The sequence below is a fragment of the Phyllobates terribilis genome, unplaced genomic scaffold (assembly GCF_046119375.1).
Source record: "Phyllobates terribilis strain yellow unplaced genomic scaffold, ASM4611937v1 Scaffold_4__5_contigs__length_816908805, whole genome shotgun sequence".
NCBI classification, from domain to species: domain Eukaryota; kingdom Metazoa; phylum Chordata; class Amphibia; order Anura; family Dendrobatidae; genus Phyllobates; species Phyllobates terribilis.
In genome coordinates, this window is record NW_027362764.1 from 760,866,135 (window position 1) to 760,885,452 (window position 19,318).

Genomic DNA, 19,318 nt, shown 5'->3' on the forward strand with positions numbered 1-19,318 from the left:
GTGATTGCAGTCCTTTTAAGGACTAGGTTACAGCATTTCCTACGACTTTTATCAGGCAGGTCTGTGCTCTTAAATAGATAGATTGTGGGAGTAAAGACTAATTGTAATTGGAGTCCTTTTCAGGACTAGGTTACATCAGTTCCTATCAGTTTTTGCCAGGCAGGTCTGTGCCAGTGCTGTGCAAGTTTTTTTCACAGCATTTGGCTGAATCTAGCAAAGCTAATCCTTTTTGGCCTATTGCAGAGTGTGTTAGTCAGTGGAGTAGCCTATCTGTGTTGCAAGATATACCACCTGTGTATAGAATACCAATTTTTTTACTGCACCTAGTGAAGTAAAATCTTTTGGGCATAGCATCATTCTATTAATCCATCTATACTGACCTCCATCAGGTTGCAAACTGAATATATTTTTTTCTGCATCTACCTCTGAAAAAATATTTGGCCTTCTAGCGGTGTGTGGGACTTGTTCTATTAGTCCATCTATACTGACCTCCATCAGGTTGCAAATTGAATATATTTTTTTCTGCATCTACCTCTGAAAAAATATTTGGGCTTCTAGCAGTGTGTGGGACTTGGTCTATTAGTCCATCTATACTGACCTCCATCAGGTTGCAAATTGAATATAATTTTTTTCTGCATCTAACCCAGCCAATAGTTTTGGCCTAATACCACAGTTTGGCCACTCAGCTCTGCTCGGTTACCATCCATTGTTTTTTTGTGCAAACAACTCCAGAGTTGTGAATTAGTTAACCACCAAAATGAGTGGAAAAAGGCCTGCTGCTGGTGGAAAGGGGAATAGGCGTGTTGGGAAGGGGAAAAAAGGTTGTGCCCGTGGGGTAGGTGTTAAAGCAACAGTAACATCTGCAGAAGAAAGACCATCTTCCAGCCAAACTAAAATGTCTACTTCTTTTAGCGGACAATGTGATAAGATCCCTTTCTTACGGCCACGCCAATCGCTACAAATTCCAGATGAGGCACAAAAACAGCAGGTGCTTCAACGGATATCAAGTGCTCCTTTAAGTGGGCTCTCCTCCACATCAACTTCAACATCACAAATACTCCAGTCCTCAAAGGTGTCACCCAAATCGCACTTGCTTCCTCACAGCTCCCAAATCTCCAGCTGCCCGTCTGAGTATGAGGTAGAACAGATGGTTGAGTCTGCAGAGCTGTTTACTCATACTATAGCCTGGGAATCAGAGGTCGACTCCAGCGCTTCTGTGAATCCAGACGAGGAAATGATCTGCACTGATGCCCAGAATCTTTATGAGTCAGATCCAGGACCAGACGCAGAAGGTTCTGACCATAATGTAGACCCTCATTCCCAAACTGTAACTCCTGTTGGTGGAGACAATGAGGAAGACGATGATGAGACTCAAATACCTGATTGGAGCGACAACTTTAGTTTTTTGTCAGGGCAGGAGCAGGTTGGCTCTGAGGACGACGGGTGTGATAACGCACAGGGTGATGATGATGAGGTTGGAGATCCCACTTACTGTCAACCCACAGTCAGCCAGTTGATGAGGTCAGCAGAGGAGGTGGAGGAGGATGCTAGTGACGACGAGGTCAGGTTGCGCCTTCCTGGACAGAGACGTAGTACTGGAAGCACGTCAACAACTGCATCCTCAAACACAACTCTGCCTCTCACCACAAGTCGTGGTGGCTCTTCAGGTCGCATGGGTGCTAAGCCTTGCATAGCCTGGGCATTTTTTCAGATCGATAAAGATGACCCAACTCGTGTTATCTGTAACATTTGTCAGCAAAAGCTAAGTAGAGGCCAAAAAATACATAGTTTGAGTACTTCATGCATGAACCGGCACATGGATATGAAGCATAAGTTGCAGTGGGAAGCTCAGTGTGCTACAATGCGGCCTAGCCGGCCGGGCCAACCACCGTCTGCCATATCTTGTGCATCCGCGGCCTCTTCATCCTCTGTGACTGGGGGGACAGCAGTCACACCTGTTTTGGGACGCAGACCTGCCACCTCTTTACCCGCAACAGCCAGCGTGATTGGCAGGTCATCATTTTCTTTGGAGGTGGAAACACCAGCTGGTGTTCAGCGCTGTCCGACATCGATAGCACCACCTTTGGATCAAGGCAACCTAACATGTCCGCCTGCATCTTCCTCACAGACCGGCAGTTTGCCGGGGACACCCTTCTCAACCCCGTCTAAGCATAACAGCCAGCCCTCGGTCCCTCAGATGTGGACAAGTAAAAGACCATTTCCTCCTAGCCATGAGAAAGCTAAGAGGTTGAATTTCACCATCTGCAAGCTCTTGGCTACAGAAATGCTTCCTTTCCGCCTGGTGGACACAGAGGATTTTCGAGACCTTATGTCCGTCGCAGTGCCCCAGTACCAGATGCCCAGTCGGCACTACTTCTCAAAGAAAGGTGTGCCTGCGCTCCACCAGCATGTCGCACACAACATCACCGCTTCTTTGAGAAACTCTGTGTGTGACAGGGTGCATTTCACCACAGACACTTGGACGAGTAGGCATGGACAGGGGCGTTACATGTCGCTGACTGGGCACTGGGTAACTATAGTGACAGCAGGTCAAGGGGCTGCTGTCCAAGTGTTGCTGTCCCCACGAGTTGTGCGTCAATCCTCTTTATGTCAAAGTTCCTCCACTGCTTCTGCCTCCTCAACCTCCTCTCGGTCCTCCACCTGCACCCAAAGCCTGTCTGGTCATGCCACAAGCTTTCTAACTGCGCAGAAGGGATCCTGCACACCTCCTTACTATGCTGGCAGCAGGGCCCAACGTCATCAGGCGGTTTTTACATTGAAATGTCTGGGAAATGTGAGTCACACAGCTGAGGAGTTGTGGTCAGCTCTGGAGAACCAGTTTCATGAATGGTTGTCTCCACTGGACCTGAAACCAGGGAAGGCCGTATGCGACAATGCTGCAAACCTGGGTGCGGCCCTTCGCCGGGGCAATGTCACACACGTGCCTTGTATGGCTCACGTGTTGAACCTGGTTGTCCAGCAATTTTTAGCCCACTATCCCGGACTAGATGGCCTTCTGCAGAGGGCATGGTCGCTGTGTGCTCACTTCCGCCGTTCGCATCCCGCAGCTCAGCGACTTACATCTCTACAGAAGTCGTTGGGCCTGCCACTTCACCGGCTAAAATGCGATGTGCCTACCCGGTGGAATTCAACTCTGCACATGTTGCAGCGACTGTGGCAGCACCGACAAGCCCTGGTGCAATACGTTCTGACGTATAGCCTGGGCCAACGAGATTCAGAGGTGGGGCAAATCACGCTGGAGGAGTGGTCTCAGATCAGGGACCTATGCACCCTTCTGCACAGTTTTGAAATGGCGACGAAGATGTTTAGTGCTGACGATGCCATTATCAGCATGACTATTCCGGTGATTTACATGCTGGAGCACATGTTAAACAGAATTCGGAGTCAGGTGGTGGCACAAGAGGAGGTGGAGGAAGTAGAGGAGGAGGAGTTGTATGCGGAAGGGCTAACATCTGCAAGGTCCAGACGGTCGGCAGCACCAAGGCGGCAGGCATGTGAGGGTGGGGGAGATGATTTTACCAGGGCGCATGGTAGCAGCCAAACTAGTGAGGAAGGTGCAGGAGCCCAGGAAGAAGTGGAGGACGAACTGATGGAAGACTCATCAGATGAGGGAGACCTTGATCACATTTCTGTTGTGTGAGGTTGGGGGGAGAGGACAGAGGAAGGAAGCATGATTGTTACCTCGCCACCAACACAACAGGGACTTGGTGCTCCTGGATGCGCAACACACATGAGTGCCTTCTTGCTGCACTACCTGCAACATGACCCTCGAATTGTGAGAATTAGAAATAATCCTGACTACTGGGTTGCCACACTGTTAGATCCCCGGTACAAAAGTAAATTTGCAGAAATTATTCCTGCCATAGAAAGGGATGCACGCATGCAGGAGTATCAGCAGAGACTGTTGCAGAATCTTACATGTGCTTTCCCCCAAAACACCAGTGGTGCACGTAGTGAATCTCACAGTTCCAACTTGCCAACCGTGGGACCGTCGAGTGTTCAGCACTCAAAACGTAACAGAAACACAGTATCTGCTGGTAACATCAATTTTGTGCAATCATTTCACCACTTTTTTAGCCCATCCTTTGCAAAGCCACAGGAGACAAGAAGTCTGACACATAGTCAACGCCTAGAGACGATGGTACAGAAGTATCTCCAAGTAAACATTGAAGCCATGACTGTGTCACTGGACCCTTGCTCTTTTTGGGCTTCCAATCTGGATAAATGGCCGGAGCTAGCCACTTACGCCTTGGAGATTGTGTCATGCCCCGCAGCCAACGTTCTGTCTGAACGTGTGTTCAGCGCTGCTGGTGGTGTGCTGACAGATAAGCGCACGCGGCTCTCCACTGATAATGTAGACAGACTCACGTTCATAAAGATGAACAAATCATGGATCCGAAACGACTTTTCTACCCCTGTGTCATCCTGGGGAGAGTAAAAGCTTGATGATTGGTTAAAATCACCCTACCAACCGTTTTAAGCTTTCAAATTACTAATCATGTTTATCTGTATCTTGGCTGGAAAATAATTTGGGCTTTGTAGCAGTGTGCAGCACTGATTCTATTAGGCCATCTATACTAAGCTCCACCAGATTTAAAATTACTAATCATGTTTATCTGTATCTTGACTGGAAAATAATTTGGGCCTTGTAGCAGTTTGCAGTACTGATTCTATTAGGACATCTATACTAAGCTCCACCAGCTTTCAAATTAGTAATAATTTTTAGCTGCATCTAGCCCGGAAAATAATTTTGGGGCTCCTAGATGCACAAGACACATGAGTGCCTTCTTGCTGCACTACCTGCAACATGACCCTCAGATTGTCAGAATTCGAAGTAGTCCTGACTACTGGGTTGCCACACTCTTAGATCCCCCACACTCTTCGATCAACCTTTTCATTTTAATAAAAAACAAAAAAATGGTCATTTTTGAAATTATAAGCATTAGCAGGTTCTTAGAAACTGAAATCAAACAGTTTTCAACTCAAAACTTTATTCTAGGTGATGTTACATTTGCACATAGGACCCCTTGTTCGAAAGGAGCTTCTGAACTCTCTCGTCCATTGAATTTATCAGGTTTTGGATGGTTTCTGCTTTAATTGTTTTGCATGAGGACAGAATACCCTCCCAGAGCTGTTGCTTAGATGTGAACTGCCTCCCGCCATCATAGACACTCCTTTTGATGATGCTCCAGAGGTTCTCAATGGGGTAGAGGTCAGGGGAGCATGGGGGTCACACCATAAGTTTGTCCCCTTTTATGCCCATATCAGCCAGAGATGCAGATGTTTTATGTGCAGCATGAGACGGTGCATTATCATGCATGAAAATGATCTTGCTGTGGAATACATGGTTCTTCTTCTTGAACCATGGCAGGAAGTGCTGTTTGAGAAACTCAACATACATTATGGAGTTCATCTTTACCCCTTCAGGGATCCTAAAGGGGCCGACAATCTCTCTCCCCATGATTCCAGCCCAAAACATTACTCCACCTCCTCCTTGTTGGCACCGTAGCTGTGTTTGCGTGGGGTGTCCATCAACCAGCCATCCTCCACTCCATCCATCTGGACCATCGAGCGTTGCACGGCACTCATCGGTGAACAAAACAGTTTTGAAGTCAGTCTTCATGTATTGTTTGGCCCACTGGAGCCGTTTCTGCTTGTGTGCAGTGGATAGAGGAGGTCGACAGGACGGCTTACGCACAGCTGCAAACCTCTGAAGGACCCTGCATCTTGTTGTTCGGGGGACGTTGGAGGCACCAGCAGCTTCAAAAACTTGTCTGCTGCTATGACAAGGCTTTTTTGCCGCTGCTCTTTTAACCTGACGTAATTGCCTGTAGGAAAGAGTCCTCAATTTTCCCTTATCAGCACGCACACGTGTGTACTGTGAATCAGCTACATTCTTCCTGATTGTGCGATGATCAGGATGAAGTGTCTTGGCAATGTTGATTGTAGTCATGCCTTGACCTAAACACTCCACAATTTGTTGCTTCTCAGCAGCCGACACATCCTTTTTCTTTCCCATTTTGGCAGAAAATGTAGGCTGCTTAATAATGTGAGACAGCCTTCTTAAGTAGTCTTGCCTTTCATTGGACACACCTGCCAAACTAATTAGCACAGGTGTCTGCAATTGCTTACAGTGATATAAAGAGCCCTGACACACATCACCATCAATGAGTTTAACTGACAAACAAACAAATTCTTCCCTTATCACTCCTAAACACTTTTTGCATAATAATTTGGAACGCGGTGTACATGTGCTTTTCCACAAAACACCAGTGGTTCACGTAGTGAATCTTACAGTTCTAACTTGCCAACCGTGGTCTGTATGGAGTTGTTCAATAAAGGGCCCAAAATTAAGATAACATAGATGGGAGAGGTCTCTATGAATAGGAATTCCTAAGTATTTGATACCCTGTGAGGGCCAGGCAAAGGGAAAGTTGGACTGGATGGAATCCTATATGGATTTGGGGAGGGAGACATCGAGGGCCTCAGACTTCGCTGCATTGATTTTAAAATTTGACCATGTAACAAAGTGATCTATTTCAGCCATAACAGCAGGGATGGATATATGTGATTGAGTGATATATACTAGGACATCATCAGCAAATAGAGAGCACTTGTACTCGGTGCCTCCCACCTCAATCCACCTAATATTGGGGTTATGGCGAATTGATGAGAGCTGGTGCTCCGTCACTAGGATGTATAAGAGAGGGGACAGAGGACATCCCTGCCTTGTCCCATTGGTGATTATGAAAGGTGATGAAAATGTTCCATTTATCTTCAGCCTAGGTGACGTATTGCGATACAGGGCCGTGATTTTGCCTATAAAAGGGTCCCCTAGACCCCTACCCCAAGCTTTTTAAGAGAATAATATATGGCGTGCCAGGAGACTCTATGGAATGCTTTGTCATCATCCAACGAGAGTATCTAATTCCAAATTTTTAACTGCATCTAGCCCAGGAAATACTTTGTGCCTAGTAGCAGTGTCTGCTAGCCAGCGGATTATCCCAGCTGTTAAGCAAGCTACACCACCTGTAGTTTGGACACTTAATTTTTTCAAAGGAAATGCTTCGGGCCCCTGGGACACTCAGTGAAGAGCATCAGGAGGCACCCCAAGGCACAGGGGCTGGGACTGGCGGTAGGACGCCTTGCGGTGGACAGCCGAGCTCGATCCTTATAAAAGCTTTTTAACTGCAGCAGCTTTAGTGGACGCTACTGGAGCTGGAATTACGCGGCTGCTGGCATGAGACTTGCCCTCCAATAGATCCTTGTAAATGGATTTAAAGTGTATTCATTCAAATTAGAGAGACAATTTAAATTAAAAAGCTTAGAGCTGCCTCCACCACAGGGGGGCTCGCTCGACCCACCAGCGGACAGGCACCAGTATTGGGAGAGGGGGGCTGGCCATCAGGGTTCACCGCGGCTCTGGCACAAACCCGGCGACACGGAGGTGGCACGGGCAGGAGCGGACTGGCCGTGTCGGCTTCTCACTTTTTGGATTTTAGAAGGGCATGACATGCCTATATCTGTGTCTCCCCCTCCTTTTACTCCTCCACCTCTTTTCTTTTCGCATGACTATATGTACTTGTCACTTTTCCATGTGTTAGTTGTGTCTTCTGAGCAGTTTGTCAGCTTTTGGACACCTTTGAAGGTGTTTTCTATGTGTTTTTGTTTGCCTGCCATTGGTTTTAACGGTGTTCGACGAACAGTTCGGCGAACATACGGGTGTTATCGACGAACCGAACCGAACTCGAACACTATGGGGGTGGCTCAACACTAATAGTGAGTAATTATATGTATATTTATGCAGATTGTTGATTATTGGGTTTATGAGAAAACATTCAATATAAATGATGAAAGTCTCTAATCCACGGATGATCCCTGATGATGATCTCTGCCGTTTAAGTTGTGGTGTTAGTTTATTGGATGAAATTTATTCTAACAGTAATAATCGCTGAAGAATGATGAAAGCGTTAAATTAGAACTTTGTAGCCAAAATGATGGGACTAATTGCAGCAGCAGGAGAAGAGTCTGTTGACCTTGCGGTGGGCAGTGACCAATCCTCTCATTTGATGCTGCTGCATTGGACAGAGATGTGCTAAATGATATAGAATCAAGTGGGAGGACAAAGACATAGAGTTAAAGAAGCAAAGTTTCCAGCAGCAGCACAGAGAATTTCAGGAGAGGAGTTTGATAATTATGCGCGATACACGTCCACTCCTGAGGATGTTAATGAGGACAGGTCTGCAGGCATCGGGTACAGTCTCATAATGCGGAGGGGGAAGATGTTTGCAAAAAGGGACCAACAGATTTTCTAAGAGCTGCTGAGAGCTGCCAGGAAATCAAGAGTATGTTGACCTTGTAGGAGGCAGTGACTTGTCCATCCCTGATTCTGTTCCTGACGGCTATTGACTGTGTCATACAGATAAGGCATTGAGTGTCCCGAAGCCAATATCAGAAGCAGAGGAATAGCATGGGAGTGATGGAAGCAAAGGGAGAAGAGTGTGCTGATTCTGTGAGGGACAGTGACCTGATTATGGTATAACACAGGGCAGGGCTGCCTGTAATGCTGGTGTTAGCTCGTTACTGCATTAGAAAAGAAAAACAGGACAAGGTCAGGACATATATTCAGCCTCTAGTTACTGACAGGAGGCGGAGGGCTTGAAAATAGTCACAAAGTTTTTAAGAAAGTTGCAAAAGTTTCCCTTCCACTGTGATTCAGCATTATTGCAATATGGCTGGACGAGCGCTGGAGTCTTCCGCACGCGTGAGATCCTAAGGATGCAGCGTTCGGCTCTCCAACCTCTTACCTGTTCACTCCGCTCAAGTGACCACTCAAGAGCGCAGCACCTGAGGACACACGTCACTGAACGAGTCAGCAGGTTTAGGAGTACACTCATTTATATAGGAGCACACATGGCGGCCATACTCTCATTTAGTGTCCTTTTTAACCTTTTCCAGCTGTCAGGACATGCTGAGAGTTGTAGTACCTCAACAGCTTAAGAGATACAGGTCTGGATCCCATGCTAAATGAATGTAGCTGAATTACCAGATATATATTTAAAGGGAACATCTACCTTTGGGGACAATTTTTTTCCCTTGCTTAAATTAATGTATTTTTGGCTAAAAATGATTTGGGCAATTTTAGGTTTGATTTAAAAACGTTGCACCATTTTCCATCTGCAGCCTCTGCGTCGTTCTGACTGCAGAGTAAACTGGGAATCCATCAGTGAGCTCAGCCTAATTCAATGACGGGAGAGATGGTATCTCTTTTATCTGTCTTTTTCTGAGCTCCTCACAGCAGCTTTATGGCCACGGATCACATCAAAGTTCAAAGTTCAATGTTGAACCTATAAAAGCCAAACAATGCAACATTTTTAATAAAACCCAACTGCAAAACTATTTTTTTGTCCCAAATACATGTATTTAACAAAGTAGAAGTAAATTGTCCCCAAAAGATGGGACAACTTCAGACCTTGCGACCATTATTTAATTGCAAATTTTATCTATCCACTAGAGGGAGCTCACTGCATATAGTGGGAGATGTATTAATATATAGAGTCAGCTCCCTCTAGTGGCAGCTGCGGTTAAAGCAGCACAGGTAACTTGCATCAGGTGGGCACAGGTTTCGGCGTCACTGATTGTGCTGAAATTATGCATGCGTGGGCTGAAAATAAAATCATTTTTGCAGTTTTATTTGCTTCTTTGGAGTTCTCACTGTCGTCCAATAATTCTGCTTCGTGGACTTGGACTTGTTTTTCTGTTCTGTTGGATTGAGCTTCTACTTAGACTTTTAGGTCTTGGTCCAGTGAGCAGATGATGGTAGTAATGAGCGTCACCGGATGACTCTGCAGATCTGCGCTGTGTACACTGCTGCCTATATAAGATGCTGGCTGAGGTGGGATCTGTGCTGGATCATCTTCTCCTTTGCTTCTTCCAGACCTATGGCCGGGCTCATCCTCCTCTGCGTGGTCTGCGTTATCCCCACAGCTTATGCCTCAGTAGCCGGTAAGTCTTGATTATATCACTTCTTACTCCTGGAAGACTTCAGAACTTAATGTCACCGGTCCGGTTCTTCACTTGTCTCAACGTCGGTCGGATTTCTCGTCCTCATCTCTTTCCATCTAGAATCGTCTTCTTCTCTGACCACACTAGATCTCACGGTTAGGGCAGGTGCAGACCACCATATTTTCGGTCTGGGTGCGATCCGTCAAAAAAAAAAAAAGCAGATCGCACTCCGACTAGTGTTATTCAATAAAGCCCTGCACATGTCTGGTCATATCATGCACATGTCTGGTCATATCATGCACATGTCTGGTCATATCATGCACAATTTGCGTCAGAGAATCGCCATTAAAGTCCGGACCGCACTCAGATGACATCCAAGTGCAATCCAAGATTCACTGACACAATGAAGAAGATGGACAAACTTTTTTTTTTTTTTCTATTCACCACCACTGGGAAAAAACGGATCCTACTCTGATCAGAGTCTGATTAACTTAATCAGACCGTTTTTCTCAGATGGAGAAAATACGGTCGTGTGAACTGAGTCTAAGAAACCCGCAGGTCACAAATGCCAGAGGAGTCTCTGACCGGCAGTTCTTAATTGGTTGACAAAATGTGGAGGCAGATGATTCCCAGGAGTAAGGACATTACTACAACTAAAGAAAGCGAAGGTTACAAACTAGGAAAAGCACTACAAGGCCCAGGAGAGTCCCAGAAGGAGCAAAATTGACCCAGTAATAGAAAAAAATGGTGCATGTGTCATTTTATCTTGTAGGCTGCCATTGAAGATTGTGCAAAAATATGGTAGAGGTAGTGCTTTACAGATATATAGGTTTATAGGAAGAGATTCAGTCATTGCTTTACTGAAAATCCCTGCATGTGACGGGGTGTGCGACACAGCAGGAAGGGACACCAGGCCGCCGATCAATCCAACGAGATTTATTGAGGCCGGGAAAATAGAACATCAAATATCAAGATTGTTCCTTAGAGTCCACAATGAGTCCACCCCAAAAGGGAACAGATCCGGGGGCGCCACTCGACAATCCGACGCCAGGGAAAAGGTAGAAATAATCCTGGGATGAGTTTGATGGATCTGACAGATGAGGGACACAACACAATCCCACGTGGCAGCTTCTAACCATCCACACACGTGCAGCAGGATCTCGCCTCAGCGTAAGATCCTAGCCCTTTTCACGACAGCACACAACTAACTGGCCAAAACCATGTGTCTATTGTTCAGTGTCCTGGGATCAGCCCATCGATGGGGGAGGGGTCCCACCTATTTTGAACATGTGGCTACCTTGAGAAGTTTCCAGAAGCTACAGGCTTATTTTGGATGAGTCCTATGCTGAAAAGAACAAAGACACAATCCCCCACTAGATGTTGACCCAGGCCCAATTACATTGCAGTCCAGGAACACAGGCCCGGGGAGGGACATGCTGTTACACTGCAATCTCTGAATTCACAAGTTCAGGGGGTGGTCCTACAGTGTGATTGCCAGCTTAACCTCGCATGTACTTATACTGTGCATTGTACTGTATCTATATCACAAGCCATCATTAGAGAAGTTGAATATTATCTGATTGGTTGGGGTTAGGGCCTGAGCTCCACATTAACCAGACCTCCCACTTTTCCAAGAGGAAAAAGAGGGACAGATCTCGCCCCTCACCACCCCACCTACCCACATCCATTTACCATTTCATTCTCTCCTGGATAAATATGAAAAATGTTACACAGTGATGAATAAATACTGTAAGCACAAAACCGCAAAAAACATGGCAGAATTGCATTTCTTTTAAGCAATTCATCCCTATTGGCATTTTTTTTCAGTATTTGTATGGACAAATGGATGGTATAACTCAAAACTACAACTTGCAAAATACAAGCTCTTGTATGGCTGTCTGGACAAAAAAATAAAAAACATTATGGCTGTTGGAAAAAGGGGAGGGAAAATAACCCCAGAATTTTCTCTGGTTACATCTCTATGTGATGTTCTTCTTTATAGGCACATTGTGCTGGTACATAGAGATACAGCTCTACATAACAGTACACCTCTGTGTACTAAGTTATATATATTTATTTATTACAAAGAGGTGTACTGGCATATAGAGCTGGATCTCCATATACCAGCACAACGTGCCTATAAAGAAGAACATCACATAGAGAAGTAATCAGAGAAAATTCTCATATCCTCTCCAATCTTCCTGTCCCAAGAGCATACAATTCAATTACTATTTCCATCTCCCTCACACAGAATACCAGCTGGACTCCCAACCTCTGCTGCCATGTGAACTTGCAAGAGAAAAGGCCCTGACTAGCGGAGACCCCTACATCCCACAATGCTCGGAGGAAGGACAATACAGGTAAGAATACAGCATATCACTGTGTATTCACCTGCAGTCTCCAGGGCTACAGTGTAAGAAGACTATGGGGAACTTGTCATTGTTGCAGCCACCTGGTTAATGATGGACACGTATGATGTCAGCTGAGTATTAATAGGGTTTTTTAGCTCATATATAGAAGACCCTGGTGGAACTATGTAGTCTTGCACAAGATCGATTGTCCTACAAATCGTTCATCCATCAATTCCCCATGGCTCAAGATTAAGCTGAAGGCCAATAAAAAAAATAAATAAGAATATTCATTCCAATGAAGTAGAAAGTCATAAAAAAATCTTCCTTACTGTTTTCTTGTGGATTTTTGGTACTTGACCCTGAATATAACTAATGTAATTTGATATTTGACCACTAGATAGCAGCAACATCTTACCACATAAAGGAGTTTTCCAATTTTAAATAAAGTTTAAAATTAGCTTAACAATGAAAAAGCTACACAAATAAACTGATTTGTCCCCTGTGTTTCATCCAGTTACACAGGACAATGACTATTGCTAAACGGGCCAAGATGCTTTTATAGGAACAAAACTTAGTGTGTAAATGAAAACTTCTACAACTGTTTATACGGTTTGTGTAGGTTCCTTATTATTTTCAAGGTGAATGAACAGGAACCCCAGTATTTAGAGGCAGTTATCCAGTTATCCAGTCCTGATCTGTTCTGAGAAGTGAATACAACTGTATCCAGGGTAGACAATGCTCTGTGAGCTGCACACAAATCGCTTTGCTACAATGTATCAGTCATTTAGAATGATGTTTTCCTGTAAATCAAAGGCATTATTGAAAATTCCAGATATGTAGGAGGAAGGTAGTGTTTCGGAGTCTGACTCTTAGGCCACGTTTACATGTTCAGTATTTGGTCAGTATTTTACATCAGTATTTATAAGCCAAAACCAGGAGTGGAACAATCAAAGGAAAAGCATAACAGAAACACGTCACCACTTCATGCCTCATCCTTAGAGATTTAATTTCATGTACTGATTACATAGCAGGAATTCTATGATAGAACTGGTTTCCAGAGTTCCCTTATTTTTCTCTTTATTCTGTTTATTATCATCCCCTCTGTTATAGGAATATCCAGTGTGACAGAAGTGGCGCCATCTGCTGGTGTGTAGACACTGATGGCACAGAGATCCCGGGCAGTAGAGTGTCGGGGTCACCGGCCGTATGTAAGCAGAAATATTATTACCAGATCTCTTATCTCTTCATATATTCAGATACATTATAAGTCCCTGATAAATAGTCCAAAAATTGTGTCACCTGACATTTGTCTTTATTAATCAGAAGAACATCTGCAGAGTTTACAAAAATGTCATCATAGTCTCTTATACAGAAAATATCAGATGACATTGAGGCCACATAGATGGATGGATAGATAGATAGAATCATGGCTGAAAGTGTTGGCACCCTTGAAATTGTTCCAGAAGATTAAGTATTTCTCCCAGAAAATTGTTGCAGTTACATGGTTTGTTATACACAGGTTTATTTCCTTTGTGTGCATTGGAACAACACAAAAAAATAACCAAAAAGGCAAATTGGACATAATTTACACAAAACACCATCAATGGGCCGGACAGAATTGTTGGCACTCTCAACTTAATATTTGGTTGCGCCCCCTTTGGAATAAATAACTGCAATCAGTCGCTTCCTATAACCATCAGCTTCTTACACCTCTCAGCTGGATTTTGGACTCTTCTTTTGTAAACTGCTCCAGGTCTCCTATATGTGAAGGCGTCTTGTCCCAACAGCAATTATAAGGTCTCACCACAGATATTCAATGGGATTTAGATCCGGACTCATTGCTGGACACTTCCGAACTCTCCAGCACTTTGTTTCCATTCATTTCTGGGGGTTTCTTGAAGTATGTTTGTTGTCATCGTCCTACTGGAAGACCCATGACCTAGGACACACGACCAGCTTTCTGACACTGGACACTACATTGCCACCCAAAATCCATTGGTAATCTTCAGATTTCATGATGCCTTGCACACAGTCAAGAACCCAGTGCCAGAGGAAGCAAAACAACCCCAAAACATCTTTGCACCTCCACCATATTTGACTGTAGGTACTGTGTTCTTTTCTTTGTTCATTCCATTTTCGGTAAAATGATGTGCTTTACAAAAAAGCTCTATCTTGGTCTCATCTGTCCACAAGACACTTTCCCAGAAGGATTTTGGCTTACTCACTTATATTTTGGAAAGCTGCAGTCTAGCATTTTATGTCTCTGTGTCAGCAGTGGGGTCCTCCTGGGTCTCCTCCATAGCGTTTCATTTCATTCACATGTGGACAGATAGTTTGCGCTGACACTGATGCACCCTGAGCCTGCAGGACAGCTTGAATTTCTTTGTAATTTGATTGGGGCTGCTTATCCTCATCCGGACTATCCTGCGCTGCAACCTTTCGTAAAATTTTATCTTCCATCCACAGAGATTAGCTACAGTGCCATGGGTTGTAAACTTCTTCACTATTTTGGGCACCATAGACAAAAGAACATCAAGATCTCTGGAGATGGAATTGTAACCTGAGATTGTTGATATTGTTTAACAATTTTGGTTCTCAAGTCCTCAGACAGTTCTCTTCTCCTCTTTCTGTTCTCCATGCTTAGTGTGGCGCGCACAGACACACAATGCAAAGATTGAGGTAACTTCTCCCCTTTTTATCAGATTTCAGGTGTGATTTTCATATTGCCCACACATGTTACTTGAACGAACATCACATGTTGTTTACCCACAATTTTGGAAAGGTGCCAACAGTTTTGTCCTGCCCATTTTTGGGGTTTTGTGTGAAATTATGTTCAAATTGCCTTTTTTTCTCTCTTTTTTTTCTGTTGTTCCAATACACACAAAGGAAATAAACGTGTGTATAACAAAACATGTGGAATTGTAATAATTTTCTGGGAGAAATACAATTGGGGGAGAAAGGTTGAACTTGATGGTCCTAGGTCTTTATTCAACCTATGTTACTATGTAAATAAATACTTCATTTTCTGGAACAATTTCAAGGGTGCCAACACTTTCGGCCATGACTGTAGATAGATAGAAGATAGATAGATAGATACATGGATATATAGATAATAAGAGAATTGAAAGCAGCACTAGCAAACAATGCAGTAATACAGCTGCCAAAAACCTTCCAGGTATGGACCGATCCTCCAAATAATTCCAAAAAAATTAAGGCAGCGCAACCATTTAGAAAAAAGTAGAAATTGTGATTTTAATAGCGCAACGTGGCTCAGCGACGTTTTGGTTCAACTGAGAATCTGTTTCTAGCCTGGAATGGTGTGCTGCCTTCATTTTTTTGGAATTAGATAGAAATGTGATAGATAATAGATAGATAAATCAACAGATAAATATGAAAATAAATAGGTGATAAATAGATAAACTCGATATGAACTGGATGGATGGAGCGATTGATGCAGTGGATATACAAAGTTTACACACCCCTGTTAAAATGTCAGGTTTATGTCATGTAAAAAAAATCTCACCAAGAAGAAAGAATCATTTCAGAACTTTTTCCACCTTTAATATCAGCCATAATCTGTACAAATCCATTGGGTGCAAAAAGAAAAACAAAGAACTAAAGGAATGGGGTTGCATAAATCTACACACTCTAAACTAACACTTTGTTAGTCTTTTTGGCCAGGAATCTATCAGCACGGCACGTCACATTATGGGTGATGGTAAAGGTGGAAATGGTTCTGAAATGATTCTTCTTGGCGTGACAAAAAATTGGCATTTTCACGGGGGTGTGTAGACTTTTTGTATCTACTGCAGATACATAGATAGATAGATTCTTGCTACAACATACACATTGCTTCCCTGGGCTTTCTTTCCCCTGTGTAATGGAACTGCAGCAAGACGTCCCCAGAGCCTCCATAATCAGTGAGTAGAATTATACATTGCCCTCTCTATGCTCTATTATTTTGATAAATCCTGGACCCCCCTTTAATTCTATCCATGACATCTATGGGGGGGCCGCTCTCATATTTTGTATGTTAGGTTTATCCTTTTGCCGGCTGAAGAAGCAGCAGATCCTATTGGGTGGATATCTGAACAGCAGCTCCACGTCCTTCATCCCGCGCTGCAAGGATTCGGGGGGCTACGAGCCTGTGCAATGTGATCAGCCACTGGGCGAGTGCTGGTGCGTGGACAGTGAGGGCATGGAGATCTATGGCACTCGCCAGATGGGGGCTCCGCAGCAATGTGAGTCATACGTGCAGAGCTAGAATTTACCAGCAGTCACCACTAGAGGGAGCTCACTGCAGATTTTATAAATTCATATTCAGTCAGCTCCCCCTAGTGGTGGCTCAATACAGCCAGAATTTTACTATCTAACTTTATGACAGCTGGAAAAGGAACTGGAATTTTTGTCTCTCTATTCAGAGACGGCAACTCCGACCCCTTAAAACATGAAAACTCGGCCGCCATTAAGTCTAAGTCTCAGGACATCTACTCTTGACCTTCTCTAGTACTCGTTACGACAGCAGGTGGTGGATGTGTTGCTCTTGCAGGAGGCAGTGACCTGTCTGACTAATGAATAGGGGATAGAAGACAAGTGGGGACCGCAACTACTGAAGTGTACATAGCGGAAGGCGCAGTGCCTTCAGCAGCACAGAGTATTTCAGGAGAGTAGAGTTATGGTATAATTAGGGGACAGCGACCTGTCCGCTTGAGATGATGTAGTTGAGGACAGGGCTATAATGAAGTCAGGAAAACAATGGACTCGCCATCATAGCTAATAATAATTTTGATGGATGCTGACTTTTCAGGTCCGGAGAGGTGCACCATCAGAGATCGCCGGATCCTGCACGGAGTCGGTGAGAAGAGCCCCCCGCAGTGCAGTAAGGACGGAGGATTTCACCCGGTCCAGTGTAAACTGGTGAATACGACGGACCAGATGGTGTTTGATGTTGTGACAAGTTTTAGCAGGTAAAGAACTTGATGATGGATAATTCCTGCAAAGGTCATGGATATTTCTAGTACAGGTCATGGATATTTCTAGTACAGGCCATGGATATTTCTAGTACTGGTCATGGATATTTCTAGTACAGATCTTGGATATTTCTAGTACAGGTCATGGATATTTCTAGTACAGATCATGGATATTTCTAGTACAGGTCATGGATATTTCTAGTACAGATCTTGGATATTTCTAGTACAGGTCATGGATATTTCTAGTACTGGTCATGGATATTTCTAGTACTGGTCATGGATATTTCTAGTACTGGTCATGGATATTTCTAGTACAGATCATAGATATTTCTAGTACTGGTCATGGATATTTCTAGTAGAGTTCATGGATATTTCTAGTACAGGTCATGGATATTTCTAGGACAGGTCATGGATATTTCTAGTACTGGTCATGGATATTTCTAGTACAGATCTTGGATATTTCTAGTACTGGTCATGGATATTTCTAGTACTGGTCATGAATATTTCTAGTACAGGTCATGGATATTTCTAGTACAGATCTTGGATATTTCTAGTACAGGTCATGGATATTTCTAGTACTGGTCATGGATATTTCTAGTACTGGTCATGGATATTTCTAGTACAGATCATAGATATTTCTAGTACTGGTCATGGATATTTCTAGTAGAGTTCATGGATATTTCTAGTACAGGTCATGGATATTTCTAGTACAGGTCATTGATATGTCTAGTACAGATCTTGGATATTTCTAGTACTGGTCAAGGATATTTCTAGTACAGATCTAGGATATTTCTAGTACAGATCTTGGATATTTCTAGTACAGATCTTGGATATTTCTAGTACAGATCTTGGATATTTCTAGTACAGATCTTGGATATTTCTAGTACAGATCTTGGATATTTCTAGTACAGGTCATGAATATTTCTAGTACAGATCTTGGATATTTCTAGTACAGGTCATTGATATTTCTAGTACAGGTCATTGATATTTCTAGTACTTGTCATGGATATTTCTAGTACAGATCTTGGATATTTCTAGTACAGGTCATGGATATTTCTAGGACAGGTCATGGATATTTCTAGTACAGATCATGAATATTTCTAGTACAGGTCATGGATATTTCTAGTACAGATCATGAATATTTCTAGTACAGATCATGAATATTTCTAGTACAGATTTTGGATATTTCTAGTACAGGTCATGGATATTTCTAGTACTGGTCATGGATATTTCTAGTACAGATCATGGATATTTCTAGTACAGATCTTGGATATTTCTAGTACAGGTCATGGATATTTCTAGTACAGATCATGAATATTTCTAGTACAGGTCATGGATATTTCTAGTACAGGTCATGGATATTTCTAGTACAGGTCATGGATATTTCTAGTACAGATCATGGATATTTATAGTACAGATCATAGATATTTCTAGTACTGGTCATGGATATTTCTAGTACAGATCATGGAAATTTCTAGTACTGGTCATGGATATTTCTAGTACAGATCATGGATATTTCTAGTACAGGTCATTGATATTTCTAGTACAGGTCATGGATATTTCTAGTACAGATCATGGATATTTCTAGTACAGATCATGGATATTTCTAGTACAGATCTTGGATATTTCTAGTAAAGGTCATGGATATTTCTAGTACTGGTCATGGATATTTCTAGTACAGATCTTGGACATTTCTAGTACTGGTCATGGACATTTCTAGTACTGGTCATGGACATTTCTAGTACTGGTCATGGATATTTCTAGTACTGGTCATGGATATTTCTAGTACTGGTCATGGATATTTCTAGTACTGGTCATGGATATTTCTAGTACTGGTCATGGATATTTCTAGTACAGATCATAGATATTTCTAGTACTGGTCATGGATATTTCTAGTAGAGTTCATGGATATTTCTAGTACAGGTCATGGATATTTCTAGGACAGGTCATGGATATTTCTAGTACTGGTCA

The 19,318-nt window shown here is 43.3% G+C and overlaps 1 protein-coding gene across 1 annotated transcript in view; it reads left to right on the forward strand.

The window, feature by feature from the left end:
- Nucleotides 1-10,636: 10,636 nt before the first annotated feature.
- Nucleotides 10,637-19,318, forward strand: part of TG (thyroglobulin) — a 389,754-nt gene continuing 381,072 nt past the window's right edge. The window contains exons 1-7 of the mRNA XM_073676983.1: nt 10,637-10,743; nt 10,799-11,084; nt 12,029-12,041; nt 12,278-12,386; nt 13,488-13,585; nt 16,415-16,618; nt 17,185-17,344. Coding sequence (XP_073533084.1) covers nt 10,637-10,743; nt 10,799-11,084; nt 12,029-12,041; nt 12,278-12,386; nt 13,488-13,585; nt 16,415-16,618; nt 17,185-17,344 — 977 coding nt within the window. The remainder of the gene's footprint in view (nt 10,744-10,798; nt 11,085-12,028; nt 12,042-12,277; nt 12,387-13,487; nt 13,586-16,414; nt 16,619-17,184; nt 17,345-19,318) is intronic.